The 19,173-nt window shown below is 46.4% G+C and overlaps 1 protein-coding gene and 1 non-coding gene across 5 annotated transcripts in view; both read right to left on the bottom strand.

The window, feature by feature from the left end:
• Positions 1–14,715: 14,715 nt before the first annotated feature.
• Positions 14,716–19,173, bottom strand: part of CNOT10 (CCR4-NOT transcription complex subunit 10) — a 54,108-nt gene continuing 49,650 nt past the window's right edge. Inside the window, exons 18-21 of one of the 4 annotated variants that reach the window (XR_004312404.1) lie at positions 17,626–17,768; positions 16,320–16,544; positions 15,844–15,919; positions 15,127–15,163 (exon numbers count right to left, since the gene is read on the bottom strand). Coding sequence is in view for 2 of the 4 variants with exons in the window: in XM_032459356.1 (XP_032315247.1) it covers positions 15,012–15,163; positions 15,844–15,919 (228 nt within the window). In the remaining 2 variants the exon portion in view is untranslated. Of the gene's footprint in view, positions 15,164–15,843; positions 15,920–16,319; positions 16,545–17,625; positions 17,769–19,173 lie in introns of all 4 variants that reach the window. The other 3 variants (XR_004312405.1, XM_032459356.1, XM_032459357.1) reach the window with 3 other exon arrangements.
• Positions 16,201–16,272, bottom strand: TRNAT-AGU. The gene has a single exon. It is a non-coding gene; the product is annotated as a tRNA-Thr (tRNA).

Genomic DNA, 19,173 nt, shown 5'->3' with positions numbered 1-19,173 from the left:
GCTTACTTCACTTAGTATGATGATCTCCAGATCCAACCACGTTGCTGCAGATGGCATTATTTTATTCTTTTTTATGATGGGTAGGATTCCATTTACCATAATGTCAGTATTCCAGTCATCTGTCAGTGGACATTTAGGTTGTTTCCACACATTGTCTATTATAAATAGTGCTGCTATGAACATTGGGGTCCATGTGTCTTTTTGAGTTAGAGTCTTCTCTGTGCACGGGAGTGGGATTCCTGGATCATAGGGCAAATATATTTATTTTTTGAGGAATCTCCTTACTGTTTTCCATAATGGCTGCACCAAACTACGTTCCCACCAACAGTGTAGGAGGGTTCCGTTCGATAGGTAGATAGTAGATAATAGATCACCAGAGGGCCCCATCTATTCTTGTCATCCCAACCAAGGAGCCAGACGTGCGCAAAGTCATCTCTGGATGATTCTAGCCTCAAACCCTTAGAGTCACCCTAGCCGTTCAAGTCTTCCCAGCTGAGATTTCAGGCATTGTGAAGCTGACACAAATAGCCCATGCCTTGCCTTGTCTGAACTCCAGACCCACAGAATCTGTGAGTACAATAAAATGGTGGTTGTTTATGCAACTAAGGTTGGGAATGGTTTGTTAAGCAGCAATCCATAATCAGAGCATTTACCATTATTACCATATGAAAAAATGTGCCTCTTCAAAATAATGAAATACACTGTATTTTGAAAGTAGAGCCAGGAAGATCTGCTGGTGGCATGGATAAGAGAAAGATAAAAAATCAGGAAACACAAGTGGGGATGACTCCAAAGCTTTTGGCCTGAGTGGTTGGACAAATAGTGGTACCATTTCCTGAGCTACAGAATCCTGGGGGATGGAGTGAGTTTATGCCTACTATAGTACTAAAACAACTGTGCAACCTACGGGTAGGACAGAAGACAATTCCCGGAGAAGTCCTGACCGGGCTGCTTCTGGACCTGTGTGCCCTCAGGTCTGTTCCCTGCCCTTCCCTGCTCTGTTCTGAGTCACAGAGGCCCTGATCCTTGTGGCCCTCCTCCCCAGGTTCCTGAATCAGCTGGCTTCTGGCTGGGTCTGGCCAATAGGAGTCTGGTGCTGATTTGGGAGCCTGAAGAAGGGTAACACCAGGTGTTCTGCCCTCTCTCCTTACCTTGGGTAGCAGCTCCAGTCTCCAGCCATGGCTGCAGCTCTTTCTGGCTGCATCTCGAGGCCCGTTGTGATTGTAGCTTCTGGCCGGGGTCCCCTGGGTCCTGATAACTCTGTCGCCTCCTTTGATCCTCCAGCCAGGAGAAGTGGCTGCAGCTTCCTGACCTCTGTGTTCCATCACCTCCTACCAAACCTCTGCATTAAATTCCCTCTGTTAGAAATCTGTGAAGTCATTTCTGTTTTGCTGGGTTGCCCCTGACCATGGCGCTGCAGGCTGAGGACTCGGGTGAAGGCCTGCTGGCTCAGGTGAGCAGCAAACCCCTTGCCCAGCCCCACCCGGGCAGACTCCCGGGCTCCAAGGTGTTTACCAGGCCTTCACCTTGGGATTTACTCATTCGTGACCTCTGTACTTTTGTACCAGACATTCCCTCCGTCCGTGTGCAATTTGTGGTTTCCATGCATTGGAGGCAATGCCCCCTTCAACCCCGGCTCAGAACCCGTCGCCCCCGTGGCCTCCTGTAAGCCTGTCAGCAATGACTCACCTGTCGAGCCTCCAGCTTGTGGCCTTGGCTCAATGTACACTTGCTGAAAAATCGCTCGGTATTGCATCCTGTCTCCTGCCTCTGTGCTTGGCAGACGGTCTCCTCTCCCATTGCTCACAACTTCCCTTTACTGGAAAACTTCAACTCAGCCTTCAAACCCTACTTCAAGTGTCCCACATGGGGAGTAAGTGATTTCTGGTAGGTTTCCTCCCCAGACTGAGAAGCAAACTCCTACCTTACTGCTGCTGTCCGGATCCTGTCAAACCACACTGCAGTCATTTTACACTTACGTCTTCCAACTACGACTGCCAGCTCCTTGGAGGGGAGGCTAAGTCACCAGCTTCGGTCTGGGCACCAGTGGCCTCAGGAACTCTTGGTTGAATGCTGGCTCTGGGCATGTGGATGACCATTGCTTTCCGGTGATTGAAGGCAAGTGCCTTAGGTCTCCCCAGTCTGGTTGCAAGCCTCTCTGAGGAAGATTCCTAATTCTTGTCCAGCTTGTTGGTACCTATTTCAGGGCATTTTTCAGACAGGAGGAAACCAATAAATGCTGTCAACAGACATGAACATTTTGTTTGTTTCCTTTCGTACCACATATTTTCTTTCTTTTTATTTCTTTTTTAAATTGTAGTTGATTTACAATGTTGTGTTAGTTTCTGCTGTACAGCCATAGTGATTCAGCTATACATACAGATATTCTTTTTCATATTTTTTATTATAGGTTATTACGAGATATTGAATTTAGTTCCCTGTGCTGTACAGTGGGTCCTTGTTGTTCATCTATTTTATATATAGTAGTGTGTATCTGCTAATCTCAGACTCCTAATTTATCCCTCCTCTTCCCTCTTTCCCTTTTGGTAACCATAAGTTTGTTTTCTGTCATACCTTTTCTTTCTTTCCTTCTTTCTTTCTTCCTTTCTTTCTAAGCTCTAATCTCTTCTTTATTTAGTTTTACTTATTTTTATTTTATTATTACTTTAAAAATTTTTTCAGCTTTTTTTGGGGAGGGTAGGTAATTCAGTTTATTTTTCTCTAATGGAGGTACAGGGGATAGAATCCAGGACCTCGTGCTTGCTAAGCATGCGCTCTACCACTCAGCTATATTCTCCCCCCACTTATTTTTGTTTTTGCTAATTTGTATATTGAAATAATTTTATTTTTTAATTATTTTTTTATTTTTTGAAGAGGGGAGGTAATTAGGTTTGTTTGTTTGTTTGTTTATTTATTTATTTATTTATTATAATGGAGGTCGTGGGGATTGAACCCAGGACCTCGTGCATGCTAAGCATGCACTCTACCACTGAGCTCTACCCTCCCCCCCAAGAAATAATTTTAAATGTAGAGAAAAATTACAATAATAACACAAAGAACTGCCATATATTCTTCACCCAGAGACCCTAAAGGTTAACATTTCCCCATTTGCATTATCACACCCTCTCCCTCCCCATACATGTTATTATACACATGTAATATGTGTATAGTACATAATATGTGCATTGTATATCTGTATATATATGTTTGTGTATCTATGTATAAAATACAGATAGATGTAAAATAAAATACAGATACAGATAGAGGTAAAACTGGCTTTTCTGAACCATCTGGGAGGGTAAGATGCCCCTCGCTACTCCTAATCACTTCCTGGTGCCTTTCCAAAGAACACGAGCATTATCTTATGTAACCAAAGCACAGTATGTGAATCAGGAAATTCAGCATTGATACACGACTATTATCTAATCCACAGACATATTCACATTTCACCAGTTGCCCCAGTCATGTCCCTTCCGGGCGCGTTTGTTTTTCCCTCCCAGGACCCGGTCAGGGGCCCATCCCTCCAATCCCCTTTAATCAGCTCAGGTCGCCAGCCCGCCTTTGTCTTTCAGGACCTGACATTTGTGAAACATCCAGGCCAGTTGTTTTGTTTCCTCACAGGTTTCAGAATGCCCCAGAAGATTTCACCTCTCACCACGTTGTTACCAAACTCTCCTCTTGTCCAGACTCAGGGGAGGACTCTTTGCAGAGCCTTGTAAAACCTTAAATAAACTCCATGAACAAATTCCACTTTGACCACTGTCTTGTTAAAATTCCTCCCAAAAGTTAACTCGTTGGGCCAAAAGTACCTTAACAAAAGCCAGGCCGGACTTCTAGTCTTCCCCTTTCCTCGAAGGGTTTTATGTGCTGTTTAATGATTTTTCACAAATAGTTTTTCTTGCCCTTAAAAGTCAGATTAATTGAATTTTAATTCATTAGGATCACCCTCTAAAATGAGAGACCGTGGCCCTGCAGGCCAAGTGCTGGCCGCCAGACCCAGTAGGGATTTCAGAGGGCGGAAAATCCTGCCACACAGCGCCCTACACTCATCTCTGTTTTGGATCATAGGGAAGAAATCCCTTTTCCTCCTCAGCAGAGGAAAATCTGGATGGCCTACCAAGGGAAGCTGGGCAGTCCTGGCTCCGTCTGTCACCTCTCACATTTGAGGCCCCTGCCTTGGATGGGTGGGGGGCCTGACACCACTCTCCTGGGCACCTCCTGTCAGCAACATGCTCTTCCTTTTGTCCTGACCCTTGCTGAACTTCACTCTTATATTTAACAACAACACAACAACACAAACGTCTTATTTTGATTAAAGGTTTTTTGAACAACTAAACATCGTTGGAATTCCCCCAAATACACAAGACTACCAAGAAAAGCCTAGACTTTCTCTCCTGAATTCTGGCCTCAATGTCCCCATCCGCAGGCGCTTCTGGCTCAGGCAGGCTTCCAGGGGCCTTGAACCTTTTTGCTGTATGAGTTTTACTGAATGAATCCTTAAATGAGGGACCAAAGCTTGTCATTTACCCCCAGAATCCTGTCCACCATTTTCCTGATCGCCTGGCCTGGACTTTAGTTAATGACGGATGGATAGCTAGACAGACAGAAATGGATGGATGGATGGATTGATAGATGACAGACAGGTAGATAGAAAAGTAAGATAGCCCATACTCAGGGTGCTAGAAAACATTCCAACTTTAAGTAGAGAGGACAGTCATCACAGAAATACCAGGTAGCCAACAGCCACTCTGTTTCTATGGCCTCTGAGGGGCTGATAGAGGCTAAATGAGGGGCTGCCAGTGGCCTCAGAATCCTCATCCATGAAGCCACTGTTTGGTTTTACAGGGTTTATTGCACTGTTCTTATGAAAGACCTAAAAGGAAGAAGAAACCCATTGCCAGGGAGAGAAGGCCTGGAAAAGTCAGAGGCTCCAGGCCAGGGGCAGCCAGAGGAGGCCCTTTGCCACCTACTCATTCCTGAGCACATTGGCTTCTAACAGGCAGAAATTAAAAACTCAAGGCACCCCTCTTAAAACGGCTAGAGGCCCTTGCCTGAGCAGCTTCTCTAAGGAAGCACTTCTTGACATCGCCTGCAAAGTGAGCCTTACTCTCATTCTAATTGTGGAAGCTGAGGCCCAGAGAGGGCAAGCAATGGGCACATAGTCACACAGCTAGGAAGTGGCAGAGCTGGGAGCTGAATCCAGAAGTGTCTGATTTCAATACTTTCCCATGAAACCATCCTACATTCTTTCCCAAAAAGTAGAAGACAGCTGGATTCAGGGTCTCCAGAAGGCATTTTATAGTAGCTTCTACATCTTTTTTCTTTTAAATTTTTTTATTGAGTTATAGTCATTTTACAATGCTGTGTCAATACATTTTCTTAATTTATCTTTATTTTTGGTAGGAGGAGGTAATTAGATTTATTTATTTATTTTTACTGGAGGTACTAGGGATTGAACCCAGGACCTCATGAATGTTAGGCATGTGCTCTACCACTGAGCTACACCCTCCCCTCATAGCTTAATTTATTTAACCTTCACTGATCTGGCACTTAGTAGGTGCAGGGCCCTGTTTCTAGAGCTTTATAAATATTACCTCATTTAACCCTCATAACAGGTCTATGAGGTTCATATTATGATCCTAAGTTACAAATGAGGAAACTGCAGCACAGAGAGGTGAAGTAACTTGCCCAAAGTCACACAGGAAGCAGTGGAACTGGGATTTGGATCCAGCAATTGAGTTTCAGAGTATGTATGTTTCCTACCCTCCCTAAAGCCAGATCCAAAAAGAGGAGAGGGTGTACGAGAAGATGCTTCACAAACATATTAGAAAGCAAAGTAGGACACCTCCCAAAATTCATGGAAAGGAAACTCATCTTTTGCCCAGTTTGAGTGTTGAGAGCTTCCCTGGGAGTCAGGCCCGGACAGTGTCTTCACTGGGCTCATGGCAACCCCGTTCTTCCCGGGGAGCCCTTTCCCACAGGCGCAGCAAAAACCCTGTCCAAGCGGGGCCCTTAGCCCTACCACTGGCTGTGGCAGCAGGGCCACGGGGCCAGGACTGGAAGGCGGCTTCCTTCTTTACACCACCTCCCACCCACGCCAGACTCTGAAAGCCCTGTGTGAGCTCGAGGTCCCCAAACACCTGCCCCCACCTGCACGTGGATTCATCAACTCAGGACTGCTGTCCACCCTGCGTTTCACCAGATGTGGGTCAGGCCCGAATAGCTGTGGCCATCCCCTTCTTTCCACCATGGTACTTCCCGGGATCCCAACTCGTTTTCTCCAACCAGCGTTTTGGGTGTGGCCTGGGGCTGCAACCACTTCCCATATCCCCCAGAGGCCTCCCTTTCCAGCATTCAGTGCTAAGGACAGCCACATCACTAAAGGGCAACACAGGAAATACTTCAAACATAGACATCAGAGACTGACACCTGTGGAGTCATTATGGAGCCATATTCTGTATCCAACCTTATCATTATGCGTGTTTGAGTCAGACCTTTTTAAAGAAAGAAAACATTATAGGAACAGTTGAGACTTTCTATACCCCTCCCTGACCCCATCCTCTTTTCTTCCTCCTTAGAGCTAATACTGTTATGAATTTGGTGTTTATCAGTTTCAGGCATGATTTCTTACTTTTAGTACATGCTTATGAATCCATAAACAATATAATAATTTTTCAGATTTTTAGTGTTTTTAATTGTATTCAAAAGAACATATTATTCTACAACTTACTTTTTGTGCTCAACAGTATTTTTTTTCTTTTAAAAAAATTGAAGTATAAATCAGTTTACAATGTTGTGTCAGTTTCTGGTGTACAGCTTAGTGATTCAGTCATATATATATATATATATACACACACATATGTTCCTTTTCATATTCTTTTTCAGTATAGGTTAATACAAGATACTGAATATAATTCCCTGTGCTGTACAGAAGAAACTTGTTGTTTATCTATTTTACATATAGCAGTTAGTATCTGCAAATCTCGAACTCCCAATTTATCCCTTCCCACCATCTTCACCCCTGTAACCATAAGTTTGTTTTCTATGTCTGTGAGCCTGTTTGTTTTGTAAATAAGTTCATTTGTGGCATTTTTTAAGATTCCACACATAAATTTTTAGATTCCATTTTTCAGATTCCACATATGATGTCATATGCTATTTTTCTTCCTTAGACTGACTTACTTCACTTAGTATGACAATCTTCAGGTCCATCCATGTTGCTGCAAATGGCATTATTTTATTCTTTTTTATGGCTGAGTAGTATTCCATCGTATACATATACCACAGCTGCTTTATCCAGTCACCTGTTGATGGACATTTAGGTTGCTTCCATGTCTTGGCTCAACAATATGGTTTTTTTTTCTTCAACAATATGTTTTTGAGATTTATCCACAATGATATATGCAGCTCTAGCTCTTTAACTGTTAAATGCTGTGTAGTATTCCATTATATGAATATACCAAAATTTAGTCATCCATTTTCCTGTAATTATATATTGAAACAAGATTCTGGTATTGTTTTGACTCAAAACGTATCTAATGAACTTGTCATAATACTGGAACTTACCTGTTTTAGTAATAAAAGTACAAAACTATTCACAGTATATATATATATTTTTAAAAAGGAGCAATACAAAGTTGAATTTCTCAACCCAGAAAGAGTGCCATTTTTAAAAGGGAAATATGGATGTCCTGGAGCTTGCCTTATTAGGTTGTTTGGGAGTGATGTTGGGGGTAGAGGTGTTGGAATTTAAAGAGACAGGACAGCAAGAACAGAAAACTTAAGAAACCACAGTCCAGGCTTCTGAGGAGAGGTCCTTCAGAGATCCTTCAGGGACGGGGTGTCAGGAATGAAAAAGTGACCAAAAAGGTTAGAGGAATGTTCTGAATTAAAGACTCAAGACAACCAAATGCAATGCAGGGTACTGACCAAGGGGAAAAACAGCCACTAAGGGTGTTCTGGGAGCAAATGAAGAAACTGAATATGGACTGTGTATTATTAAATTCTTATAATAAGTTATTACAATAAAATTACTATGGTTATGCAGAGAATGGCCCTGTTCTTAGAGACACGGGCTGAAGCATTCAGTGCTGAAGTTTCATGTCTACAATTTACTCTCAGAAGTTCACTTGAAAAATACACATAGAGAAGAGAGGGAGGAAACGAAAGCAAATGTTAGCCAAGTGGTAACTGGTGGATCTGGGGTATAAAGGTGTTCACTATGCCACTTTTTCATCTTTTCCATGTTCAATCTTTTTCCAAATAAAAGGTTGGGGGAAGATAAGGTGAAAACCCAGAAATGCAATTCCTAGTGCCTTCCAGAGAATTGATAGCAAATAGTGACTCACCCTCCCCTTCCCCAAAATAACATAAGACACACACCATATTGTACATGGTTTCAGGGAGTCACGAGCGCTCTGGTCCTCCAGGGAACACATAGAATCATCAGATCTGAGAGCCGAGGCTGCTCTGACAAATAAATGACCCCTTGCCTACCTCAAATACAGACCACTCTCCCTGCAGCACCTGAGACCCACTGCAGTGTGACAGGAAACAAAACAAAACAAAACCAAACCCTGGGAACTTCTTTCCTAGTCTTATTTATCTGGAAGGAGCCCGTTATGGTCCAGTCACTTGGTGCCATCTCCTGCCCCCCTCCACCTGCCTACCTGAAGTGACACGTCCTCCATGAAGCCTTGTTGGAATTCCTGGGTCCTTTTTTCTGTCCTCAGTTTGGCATGGAGCTCCTGAGGCTAACAATCATTCCCAGAGCAGGTATCTTGATGTAGCTTAAAATATATGACTGATGGACATTATGTCAACTGGCTCTTGGTCAACACATTTCTCTGGCCAAATTATGACATCAAACCTTGCCCTTGACTTTTAGTGCTTCCAATTTAGTTGTGAGGATGAGACAAACATCCTTAATAATTAGCTGAGATAGTATTTGTCTTCACTATTTCTCAAAACTCAGAGGCAGGAAAATACATAAGCTTCAGAGTAGGATAAAAAAGTATCCATTTTTTTCCCTTCAACCACAAATAAAGTAAAATAAGAGGAAATGAATTTTAAAATAAGTGAAATGAGATAAAATGAATAAAATAAAATTAAAAGTCAATTAATGGCATGAAGAGAAAATAAAAATAAAATAAACAAAAATAATGAAAAATTAGTAAAATCAAAAGAATATGAAATGAAATAACAGACCAAGTAAAATAACGAAGTGGAATAAATGGAACAAAAACGAAATAAAAGGAAATAACTAAAATAAATAAAGCTAAATAATTATAAGAAAATCAGTAAAATAAAAAGGAACGAAATGAATCAAACACCGTGACGACTGGAGGAGAGTGAGCATGTTCCTTGGGCAGGATCCCATTTTTCTGTCTGCATCCCTTGGCCCCTGGGGGTCGGCCAGAATAAAGTTCAGCCCTGGGAAATGCTGGGTCCCCTGTGCACTGCGCCCTCGGGTTGGGTGGCTTTCCAAGCCGGTAAACGTGGAGCATTGTTGGGGAGACCGGGTCCCCTGGGCCGCCAGTGTCTGGGTTCTTCTGGGGCTGGTTCACCGCCGGCAGGTGGCGCTCTGGGCCCCGAGGCCCAAGCGTGGCCCCCGCGGAGCAGGTCCCCTCCTTGAGCCTTTGCTGCCGGACCACCAGCCCGCTTAACTCTCTGGACTCTCCCCTCCCCCGGCCACCTGCGGGCTCTTGGCTGCTCCCTCGGAGGTTAGTTTGGAACCCCTGCAAAGTGTCACATCAGACGCAGGGTTCTTGCCATCAATGGGAAACTGGACTGGAGGATGTTCATGCTACGCCTTGATCTTCCTCGATGGGATAAACTGTTTCATATAAAATAACTGAAAGCGTTAAATAACCTGTTGGAGTAAAAAAAAAAAAATTCACCTGCCTGGTGCCTCAGGGGAAAGGATATTCTTTCAGAAAGTTTCGAATAGCTACCTGTGGCTTTCGCAGGGACTGAATGATGGCAGAGGGGCGTCGCGGGCGGCCTTCCCTCAGTCCCAGGAGGCCCCCCCCCCCCCCCGCAAAGCCGTGCTGGGGGAGGGGAGCGGTGGGGGTGGGGATGGGGACGGGGCCGCTCACATGCAAATGCAGCTGTGACAATCCGGTCGGGCGCCTCCGCGCCTCCGGGAGGCCGGCGCTGGAACAAAGCATTAGCATTTTCTCCATGTGAAAAGCCCGCATTCCTGGGCGGGGAGGCCGTGAGGGCGCCGCCCCCCTCTCCCCATTCACACTCCGGACCACACAGAGCGCCTCTCGCGCCAAATGCTCGAAGGTTCGTTTCAGCTTTTCTTTTGACCAGGGCGATGCATACGAAATGTAGATATTTCCCTAAACGCCGGCTTTGACATTTAATGCGATCCTAAGTAGTCTGAAATGTGGACGGGATTAGGAGGAGGCTTGGGGCCCACAGGGACACTTGGCCAAATCCTCCTAAATCCTCCAGGACAATTGTTTGTCACCACACGGATCCCCTTTGCCCCAAATGAGGGGGCTAATGAACTCCGCGGCCTCCTCCCGCGACACTCCCACTCCCACCCCAGAGCCCTTATTTCTGCCGTTTTGCCCAGGGAGGAAGAGAAGCTGAGTGTGTAAATGGCTTGCCCGGTGTCTGTACAGGTCTGGTTACTTTCGGCTTGGCCAGCAGTTTGACCAGTAACCCACCCACCCTGGGCCACTGTTAAACTCACTCTGAAAAGTTCTGAGGGTCAAGGAAGTTGAGGCCCTGTGAACCTTGGGATTATGTTAATAAACCATAGCCACCTTGAAAGAAGTCACTCTGACACTGCCAGGCCCAGAAAGAAGTCACCCTAACTCCTGTTCTGCAGATTTCATCGTTCATGTAGAATAATCCACACACTTATAAGGCACAGTCCTGTCTTCAAAGCACTTGCAATCTGGGAAGGGAAGGAAAACAGATGACAGAGAACAGAACAGTGACTAAACCCCAAGGTCCAACAGGTTATAGTTGGGGGGGGGGGCTCACCTGAAAAGCTCACCAGAACAGAACACGCTCCCCTGTAAACCCCTGTGGAATGAAGAGCTGAGACCTAAGAGGTATCTCCTTGGGAGTCATGGACTCGAAGAGGCCAGGATATGTGCACACTGGAACTGGAACAAAGTTTGAGGGGGTGGAGGAAACTGAGGCAAAGCCCTGAGGGTGGGAAGTGGTGATTCCTTTTGGGAGGTGCACAGATTCCAGTTTGAGTAACACATAGGGTGTAAGGGAGGGACCAAAGGAAGCTAAGGAACAGTGGCACAAGGACAAGGTAGAGACCCCTGGTGGGAGTCAGAGCTGTATTACAGGCAGTCAGGCCACAGGCGGAGGTGAGGAGGAAAGGGTAGAGGAAGGGACCTCTTGTCATCAAGGGATAAGGTTTGAGGAAGGCAGGCGAGAATGGGGTGAGAACATAGGATGCCAGTGGACACTGAACAACTCCCACGGCCCAGACACTGGACACATCCAAAGTGAAGGAGGCAGTTGTCTGCCTCATGGAGTCCCCTGCTCTCCAGCACTCAATTCCACAATGTCAGTGGCTCAGAAAAGTCTCTGCTTTGATAATCCTTTCTATTACATAGTAAAAATTATAGAGTTCCCTTTCAAACATTTGGAATTCAAGGCACATCTGGCAACAGTAATGATGTCCAGCACCTTACACCTCATTCCAAACCCACGAGGTAGGCACTGTTAGAACCCTGTTTTTAAGAGACGAGGACACTGAGGCACAAAGAAGCAAAACAACGTGTTCCAGATCAGTCTGTCCCAGCGAGAGAGCTGAGATCTGAAGCCAGTCCAAGAATCTGGTTCGGGGTCCACAACGTCACTGGTCACTTTTCTCCAGGATGGCTTCCAAGAAGGGGCATGCTGGGAGGCTGAGAGGTGACGCTGAGATGAAGGTGTAGAGGGTGACCGGGCTGAGCAGGTCTTTCAGGCAGCAGCAGGTTAGGTGAACTCACCTGTAGTGAATGTCCACCAGGTGCTCTTTGATTCATTATCCCATTTCAATCTTCACACTGGGCCCTGAGGAAAGTTACCCTCATTTTGCCAACCCATCGAAAACCTTGAGAGATCAGGTCACTTTGGTTGGTCACAAGGGGCAGAGATCCCAGTGAACCAGCCAGTGAGGGCCCCCGCATGGTGGGAGCACCAGGCATGCTGCCCTGAGGAGGGTGTGGGGGTGAGTGGTGTCCACGCAGGTGAGGCCGGGGGGCAGGAGAGACCCCAAAGGCACAGGCTGTCCTGTGGGTTGGGGGCCGGGGGCAAAATCAAAGACTACTCCAGCTCCTCTGAGGGTTCATGCCTTGCAGTTTTGGGGATACCTGCAGTCACGTTCTCTGTGGGTCTGTGAAGGGGTCCACGCAGTGAACTCTGCCCTGTTTTGCCGATGATGCCGCTGAATAGGTGGCGGAGCTGGAACAGAAGCTGCTGAGGCTCGTCTCAGAATTCACAACCCATCAAATATCACCCCACCCTTTGAGCCTCATGCCCAGAGCACCCCACCTGTTACACTACAGAAAACCAGACCGCAAGGGGGGAAGGGTACAGCTCAGTGGCAGAGCGCATGCTTAGCCTGCCCAAGGCCCTGGGTTCGATTTTACCTCCATTAAAATAAAAAGAAAGAAAACCATATACCGTAGAAGAAAAAGTGTGTATCAAGAGAGACACAAAGAGGGGAGAAGTGAGGAGAAATCAGGACAGCCAGGAAAAACTCCACGGACGGGGCATCTAAAACCTCTCAGCACAGTTTGCTTGCAGAGGCAGTGTGAACAGACTGGGCAGGACAAACTGGCAGGAGGAGCCTTTCTGGCGTGTAGACTCAGGAGGATGGAGTCACAGCGGCGAGGAGCTGACGCTCACTGTGCCTGGATCTGCCCAGGGTGGCTGTGGAAGGCAAGGCTGGGCTGCTCGGACGATAATGTGACAAGGCATCCAGCAGAGTCCTCCAGCGGGAGACACTCCACTGGCCTCTCCTGAAGTCGCGCGGGCTATCCCAGCAACCGCGGCTAAGGATGGTGCCTGGACGCCCCGACAGCAGAAGCAAGCTGGGGTCTGTGGGGGCTTCTGGGAAACTCTGTTCCTGAGGGTCTCCTATCAACACAGGAGGGCTGCCTCTGCTCTCTTCTTTTTTGCCTTCAATGCAGCTGTACTGTGGGAACATTCTGTGACCACGGGGACAAAAGCCCAAATACCAAGGATGGTGGCATGGAAAAAGAGTTGATCCCTGATGGCATCACTCAGCAAAAAAGCCAAGGCCGCTGGCTGCCAATGTGCCCCCTTCTCCAGTGAGAGGAAAACTCTTTGTTTAAATTATGGGTCCATTTTTTGCCACTTGCAGCCAAAAGTATTCTTATTTAACACAGCACCTAGGGCCTAATCTGCCTCATAGCTATTCCTGCTTTTCCAAAAACCAACTAGCAAGCAGGGAAAGTTCCAATTTCTTGAGGTTCCTCCAAACATGTAGTGTTCTCAAGTACAATGATAGGCTTTCCACCACATGACACTACCCGAGACACTGTGGAATCCCAGCAGTTTACGAAGTGTGTGGACTCTGTCCTGAAAATGCTCAGGCCAAGCAACTCTGCTACCAGCCTGCAGCATGGGAGGGCTCCTGTCGGGGGCTGGGAGAGTCGCAGCTGCAGACCTGGACCAACACCAGTGCAGCTGATGGGTCCTACTCCCATCTCATTTGGAAAAGGCTTTGAGATGCCCAAGGAAACTGGGTCACCTGTTTTCCGTATCCTCCCAGAAAGAATCTACTCTGTAAATAAAACAACTGCAATGTGGCAAAAGAGCAATCAAGCTGTGCACACCCATCCCATGCTCAAGTGGAAGGAGAATCCCCCTTCTCTGCGTCAGCAGTGGACAGTAGGTCCAGTCACACCACAAATCCTCAGTTCCGGTGTAGATCCCTAACTCAACTGATGTGAGCAACGGAATACCTCAGGTAATGTTCTGGATAAATCACATGCTTAGCCAAACGCTCCCCTCTCCAGCCATGAAACCGAGGATCTTGTAGATTCAGCTGGTATGTTTCCCTACCTGAACTTGGTCTCCAAAGTAGGGAACCGAAGAGATGTCAACAGCAAGGGATGATCCTAACGACAAGCTTTGATGACTCTACCAAATGTGATCTTAACTAGGGGCCCACCAGTTTTTTTAAAGCAAGTCTGTAGAGTGTGTTTTTTTTTCCTACTTTGAAGTTAGTGTATCGACCCTACGGACAAATTTCAGCCATGTCAACCACACAACACATAACCTGTCTCTTGGAAAGAAGCTTTTAAATTCTTGTTTGCATTTGCAAAGGGGTTAGCAATGAACCTTGAACTCCCTGCTAACAGACTCCAGAACGACTGCCTCTGCCTCCAGGTACAGGAGGCCGAGCAAGTGCCCTGAACGCTGTTTGTCTTCATCTGTAATTTTTAAGCAAAATGACTGATTCCTATCAGATCAGTCATCTCTTCTTAACTCGTCTGCTAGCCCTGTGGGTCTTATTAAGCATTTTCTGGTCCTTTTCGTCACAACTGTCACAACTAGGCATACAACACATCAGCTGCCCCTTCCCTCGGCCCTGGTCGGCCTCTAGACTGGCTACTCGTCTACTGCTTCTGTTCTGCTCTCCATTTTTAAAACTTTAACACTAAATCTCAGAGGCCAAAACACTCAGTAGTTCCAAGAAAGATAAAATGCATTCTACAAGACTATTCTAATAAGATTGTGTTTTAATTGCCTATGACACAGGCATCTCACATAATGGCTCAAAATTAATAGTCTAGCAACGATGAACGGAAAAGAGATGAAAATGAGTTTGTGAATCCTTAATTTTAAGTAAGCTTCTGGCAAAACAAAAAATCATGGGCTAGAATCGTTTCAAAATTGTGCCTTCAAAACTAGCACCCTTCATCATCTGTCTTTTATTCATTTTGCTGTGATGCAACTAAAAAGGTCTTGTAAATACTCCCCTGGGTCTCAGGTAACAGTTTTCCAAAAGCAAAATATCACTTTCTCTGTACAGTGAAAGCCGGCATTTGGATGGGCTGGATCGGATGGACAGGCTGAAACACTGGCTTCTTTCTCATTTCAGAGAGAGTTTTCACTGCAGGGAGCAGCTGATTCCTTTTGATGATCTGCAAGGCCAGCTGGGTATTACCTATAAAAACACTTCCCATTAAAAAAAGCGTATGACTGTGCCACCCCGTACAAAGCCAGCCATGGGAACCCTGCAAGCGGGGCAGAGGTGATGTGGAGGAGCGGTGGTCTGGAGTCACAGAACACCACTGTTCCGTCCCCAGACTCCGAGGGAAGAAACTCAGTGTGTGACCCGGGCAATGGGATTTTTAAAAGTTCCCCACTGATTTGAGGGTTTAGCCCAGTTTGAGAACTTGCCTACAGGGAGACTGCGCAGAAGGAGGGTGCTAAGAGCAGGCGCTGAGCAGTCATGCCTCGCAGGGGGCAAGGCCTGCCGGGGGCCCCTTCTTCAGCTGTCAGAGGGGAGCCCTGTGCAGAGGCCCGTGGTCAACAGGAAGGTATGACTAACAGCCCGTGCTACTTCCGTCCCCTTTCCCTTCTCCCATTCGTCTCTCCGTTTCTGCTTCACTCCACCTCTCCTGTGGGGCCCACAGCCTTTCCTCTAGCAAGCTACATCCAGGAGGCGGTATATGCCTCAGAGCTGTGACCTGGATTTAGCTACATTCCTGTTGAGAAGAACTGGATGGGTAACATCTTCAAGGAAGGCAAAGTTTCCATTTTGAAGGGAAAAAGCAGACATCAAAAATCTTGGGCTCTTTGAGGGGATGGATACAGTCCTGACTCAAGAGAAGAACCTCTTACCATTCTGCAGTTCGAGGTAGACGGCCAGTAAGATGGCTTCAGGGGGCACTTCTTTGGGATGGATCATTGAAGCCGCCTTTGCTCAAAACAAAAAGGAGACCCATGAAAAACCAACAGCTTAAGATACAAACTCCAAGTAATGCCACACACACAGACACACACACGTCAGCCTACCAATGAATGACAAGGTAGCAAACTTCTTCAAGCCCACTGGGGACCACTATAGTTCTGCTCTGGTGGCCCTCAGCTGGCTGTCTTAATCCCTACCGATTAAAGCAGATGTAATTTTATCTTTTTGTTTTTGTTTTTTTTTGCAGGGGGAGGTAATTAGTTCTATTTATTTAGTTAGTTTTTTGATGGAGGTACTGGGGATTGAACCCAAGACCTCATGCATACTAAGCATGTGCTCTACCACTGAGCCATACCCTCCCCCTAAAGCAGATGTAATTTTAAATTAAATTTTAATCTTCCCTTACCTAGTCCACACTGAGTTCTTAGTATGAGAAAGCTTTTCTTCCCTCTTGGTTTTCAGCTGCCAGGGGTTCTTCTGCCTCTTGGCTGAACTTGGTTGTGAGGTGGGTGCTCAGACACTCGTGACTACACTCCCGTCTGCCGGTACTTCTTCACCGCAGACACAGGTACACCTCTGTCAAAATCTGCACGTCTACTTGTCTTCCCAAGTAACAACCCAATATTGTAAGCTGCCGGTTCCCAATGTCACGAGTAAGAATTCAAATTTAGGAGGTTGTAAATACAGGAAAAATATCTACCACCAAGCATGTTTGATGTCTCCCTTCTTAAGGACTGAAACAGCACAGTTTACTCAAATACAATAATTTATTTGTTTAGGCAACATGCCGTCCTTTCCTGGATCTGAGAGCCAGAGCACCAGCCAGCAGCTGCCTCTCTGATCCAGTCCTGACAAAAAGACCCCAGGGCCGCTCTGATTAAAGGTGCTGAGATTAAAGGACCCAAGTCTGGGTCCTCCTGGGCCTCATGCTGTGGCCTCACGCTGCCTTTTCCTCAACTCCCTATCACCTGGTATCGCCCCCTCCAGGTTCAGGTGCTCATGCTTCCAGACTCTGCATCTCCCCTTAATCTAATCAGAAAGTGTCCTTTAGAAATCTTTACTGACCAGAGTGAGGCATGACGGTAAGACAGGGACATACCCTGACAATAAACAAGCCTGCAAATAACTAAAAATAATCCAAACAAATTTTCCTAACTGTGAGGGAGAAAGGGAAGTGGATGTACTATGAACATGAAGAGAGAAAACAGCTTCTTTCGAGTGGAGGGTTTTGGGCGAGGGGAGCCTGCCTTAGTCCTCGCAGGATAGACATCCTCCTGGGAGAAGATGGGGAGGAACAGAACTGCGGGCCAAGGTGTGAACGTGGGAGATGTCTGGGGGACCAGAAGCACGCACAAGGCCCGTTCCTGGCAGAATCAGAAGGAATCTCAGGCTAGTGGAGATTCTCATCCAGAGCACATGCTCCCAAGGTCCACATTGTGAACGAAGCTGGGAGGCTTTTATTCCTCCTGCCACATCACTGAGGTATAACAAAACTCAACTTAGAAAGTAAGATTTGATACTTTTGGCCTAGCTTTATACGGGCAAGGCCATCTTTACATCATTTTTGTGGGTACTAAAATCTCCACCTCCACTCCAGTTGGCTAGTTAGCACAGGTCATTTATCGTTCTTTGCTCTGACCACAGTCTGCAGCTTCTTCAAAAACACAAGAATTCATGGCAACAACTTTACGAGAGAATGGTATTTTGCTTACTGGCTGTTCAGAATGGTTAGTGGTGGGCAGGCAACCTTGGAAACATCTACTTGGAGCCCTTTCCAACTCTTCACACATCACTGTTCTGCCCTCCCAGGCACGGGGGGCCTCCCAATTAACAAAGGTCCAGCCATTGGATTAACCTAAAAACCAAGGGACCAAAACAAAACCCCCTTCAGACCCCGAACCAGGCCTGACCCCATCTGTCTCTCCCAGCGCGGCAGCCGCCGGGGCCACCTGCTGCACGGGAACCCGAGCGGGACCGTGCACACTGCGACTTCCCATCACAGGCCCTGCGTGCTGCGGCCGCCGCTGTCCACGGGCACTTTCACCAGGGCTGTTAACTACCCTCACCTTGCCACGGAGAGCAGCGCCCCATTTCTCTCACCCGACTAACTCGGGCACTCAGCTCCCAGGGAGTATCAAACATGCTCCCTGGACAGTCAGTCCATCACTTTATAACTTTCCTGATTTTGGATCAGAAATGCTGACCCGATGCCCTAACTTGACTAAATATTCATGGTCATTTTCTACATGGAAAAACTTCACTTCCAGACACAACAAGGAAGGAAGACACACTTCCTTCCTTCTTCAGAGGAAGGAAATTTCCAAAAGCCACCTTCTCTCCCGAGAACAGGTTTCATCTCAGTTTCTGGTACTCTGGTAAACACCTGGTGAGATGCAGGCTCGCTTATGTGCTGCTGGTGAATACACCATTTGGCATAAAGTTTCAACATTAGAAGCAAAATTCTGCACACCCTCTGATCCTGCAATGCCCTTTTTAGGACAGCTCCTCACTGTAAGGTCCATGGGGCAAGGCTGTGCCTCTGTTACTGACTTACTGTCTCACTCCCTGGGCTCAGCCCAGCAGTCAGGGTGCTGAATTACACCCTTCTGAGGAATAAGCCCTTTCCAATTTGGTGAAGTCCTCAGTGGCAGTACCTGATCCCCTACTCCAGGTACGGGTCTCATGATCAGTCCAGGGTGGGCAGGTGACCTAAAGAAGCCCGATCACAACCTTCGCTGAGACCTGCTGACGAGGCGCCCTTCCAGTGCCGGAAGTCAGAGGTCTATTTTGGTTACACATCTCAGTCGCTTCCTTTACTGTATGTGCAATTTCTTTAGAATTGGCTTTGTGAACCCTTCTTTCTAAAAGGTGTAATTTAACTTTCTGAATAGACAGAGGTTCATACAATTCAGAATTTTAAAAAGCACATGAGTATCCAGTGAAAAGTCTCCCATTTCAGTGTTCCAGCTACAGAGTATTTACCTTGCCTGCCCTGCAGCCAAGGTTGGCAGTTGCTGGTGTGTCTGTTTAGAGATTTTTTTATGCATATATAGGACTATACAAAACTGCTCTGCATCTTGTTCTTTTCACTTAATATGTCTGGGCTATCTTATCATTTCAGTCCACAGAGTTTACAGCTACACTGTGTTTAACTATATGGACACACCATTGTAAGAGATCCTTATTTAGATGGTTTCCAATCTTTTGAAATTTTCATGATTAAAATCATCAGAAAAAAACTCCAATAAGCACCCAGGTTC

Source organism: Camelus ferus, chromosome 17 (assembly GCF_009834535.1).
Source record: "Camelus ferus isolate YT-003-E chromosome 17, BCGSAC_Cfer_1.0, whole genome shotgun sequence".
NCBI classification, from domain to species: domain Eukaryota; kingdom Metazoa; phylum Chordata; class Mammalia; order Artiodactyla; family Camelidae; genus Camelus; species Camelus ferus.
The sequence above is the reverse complement of the archived record's forward strand: the minus strand, read 5'-3'. Positions and strand labels throughout refer to the sequence as shown.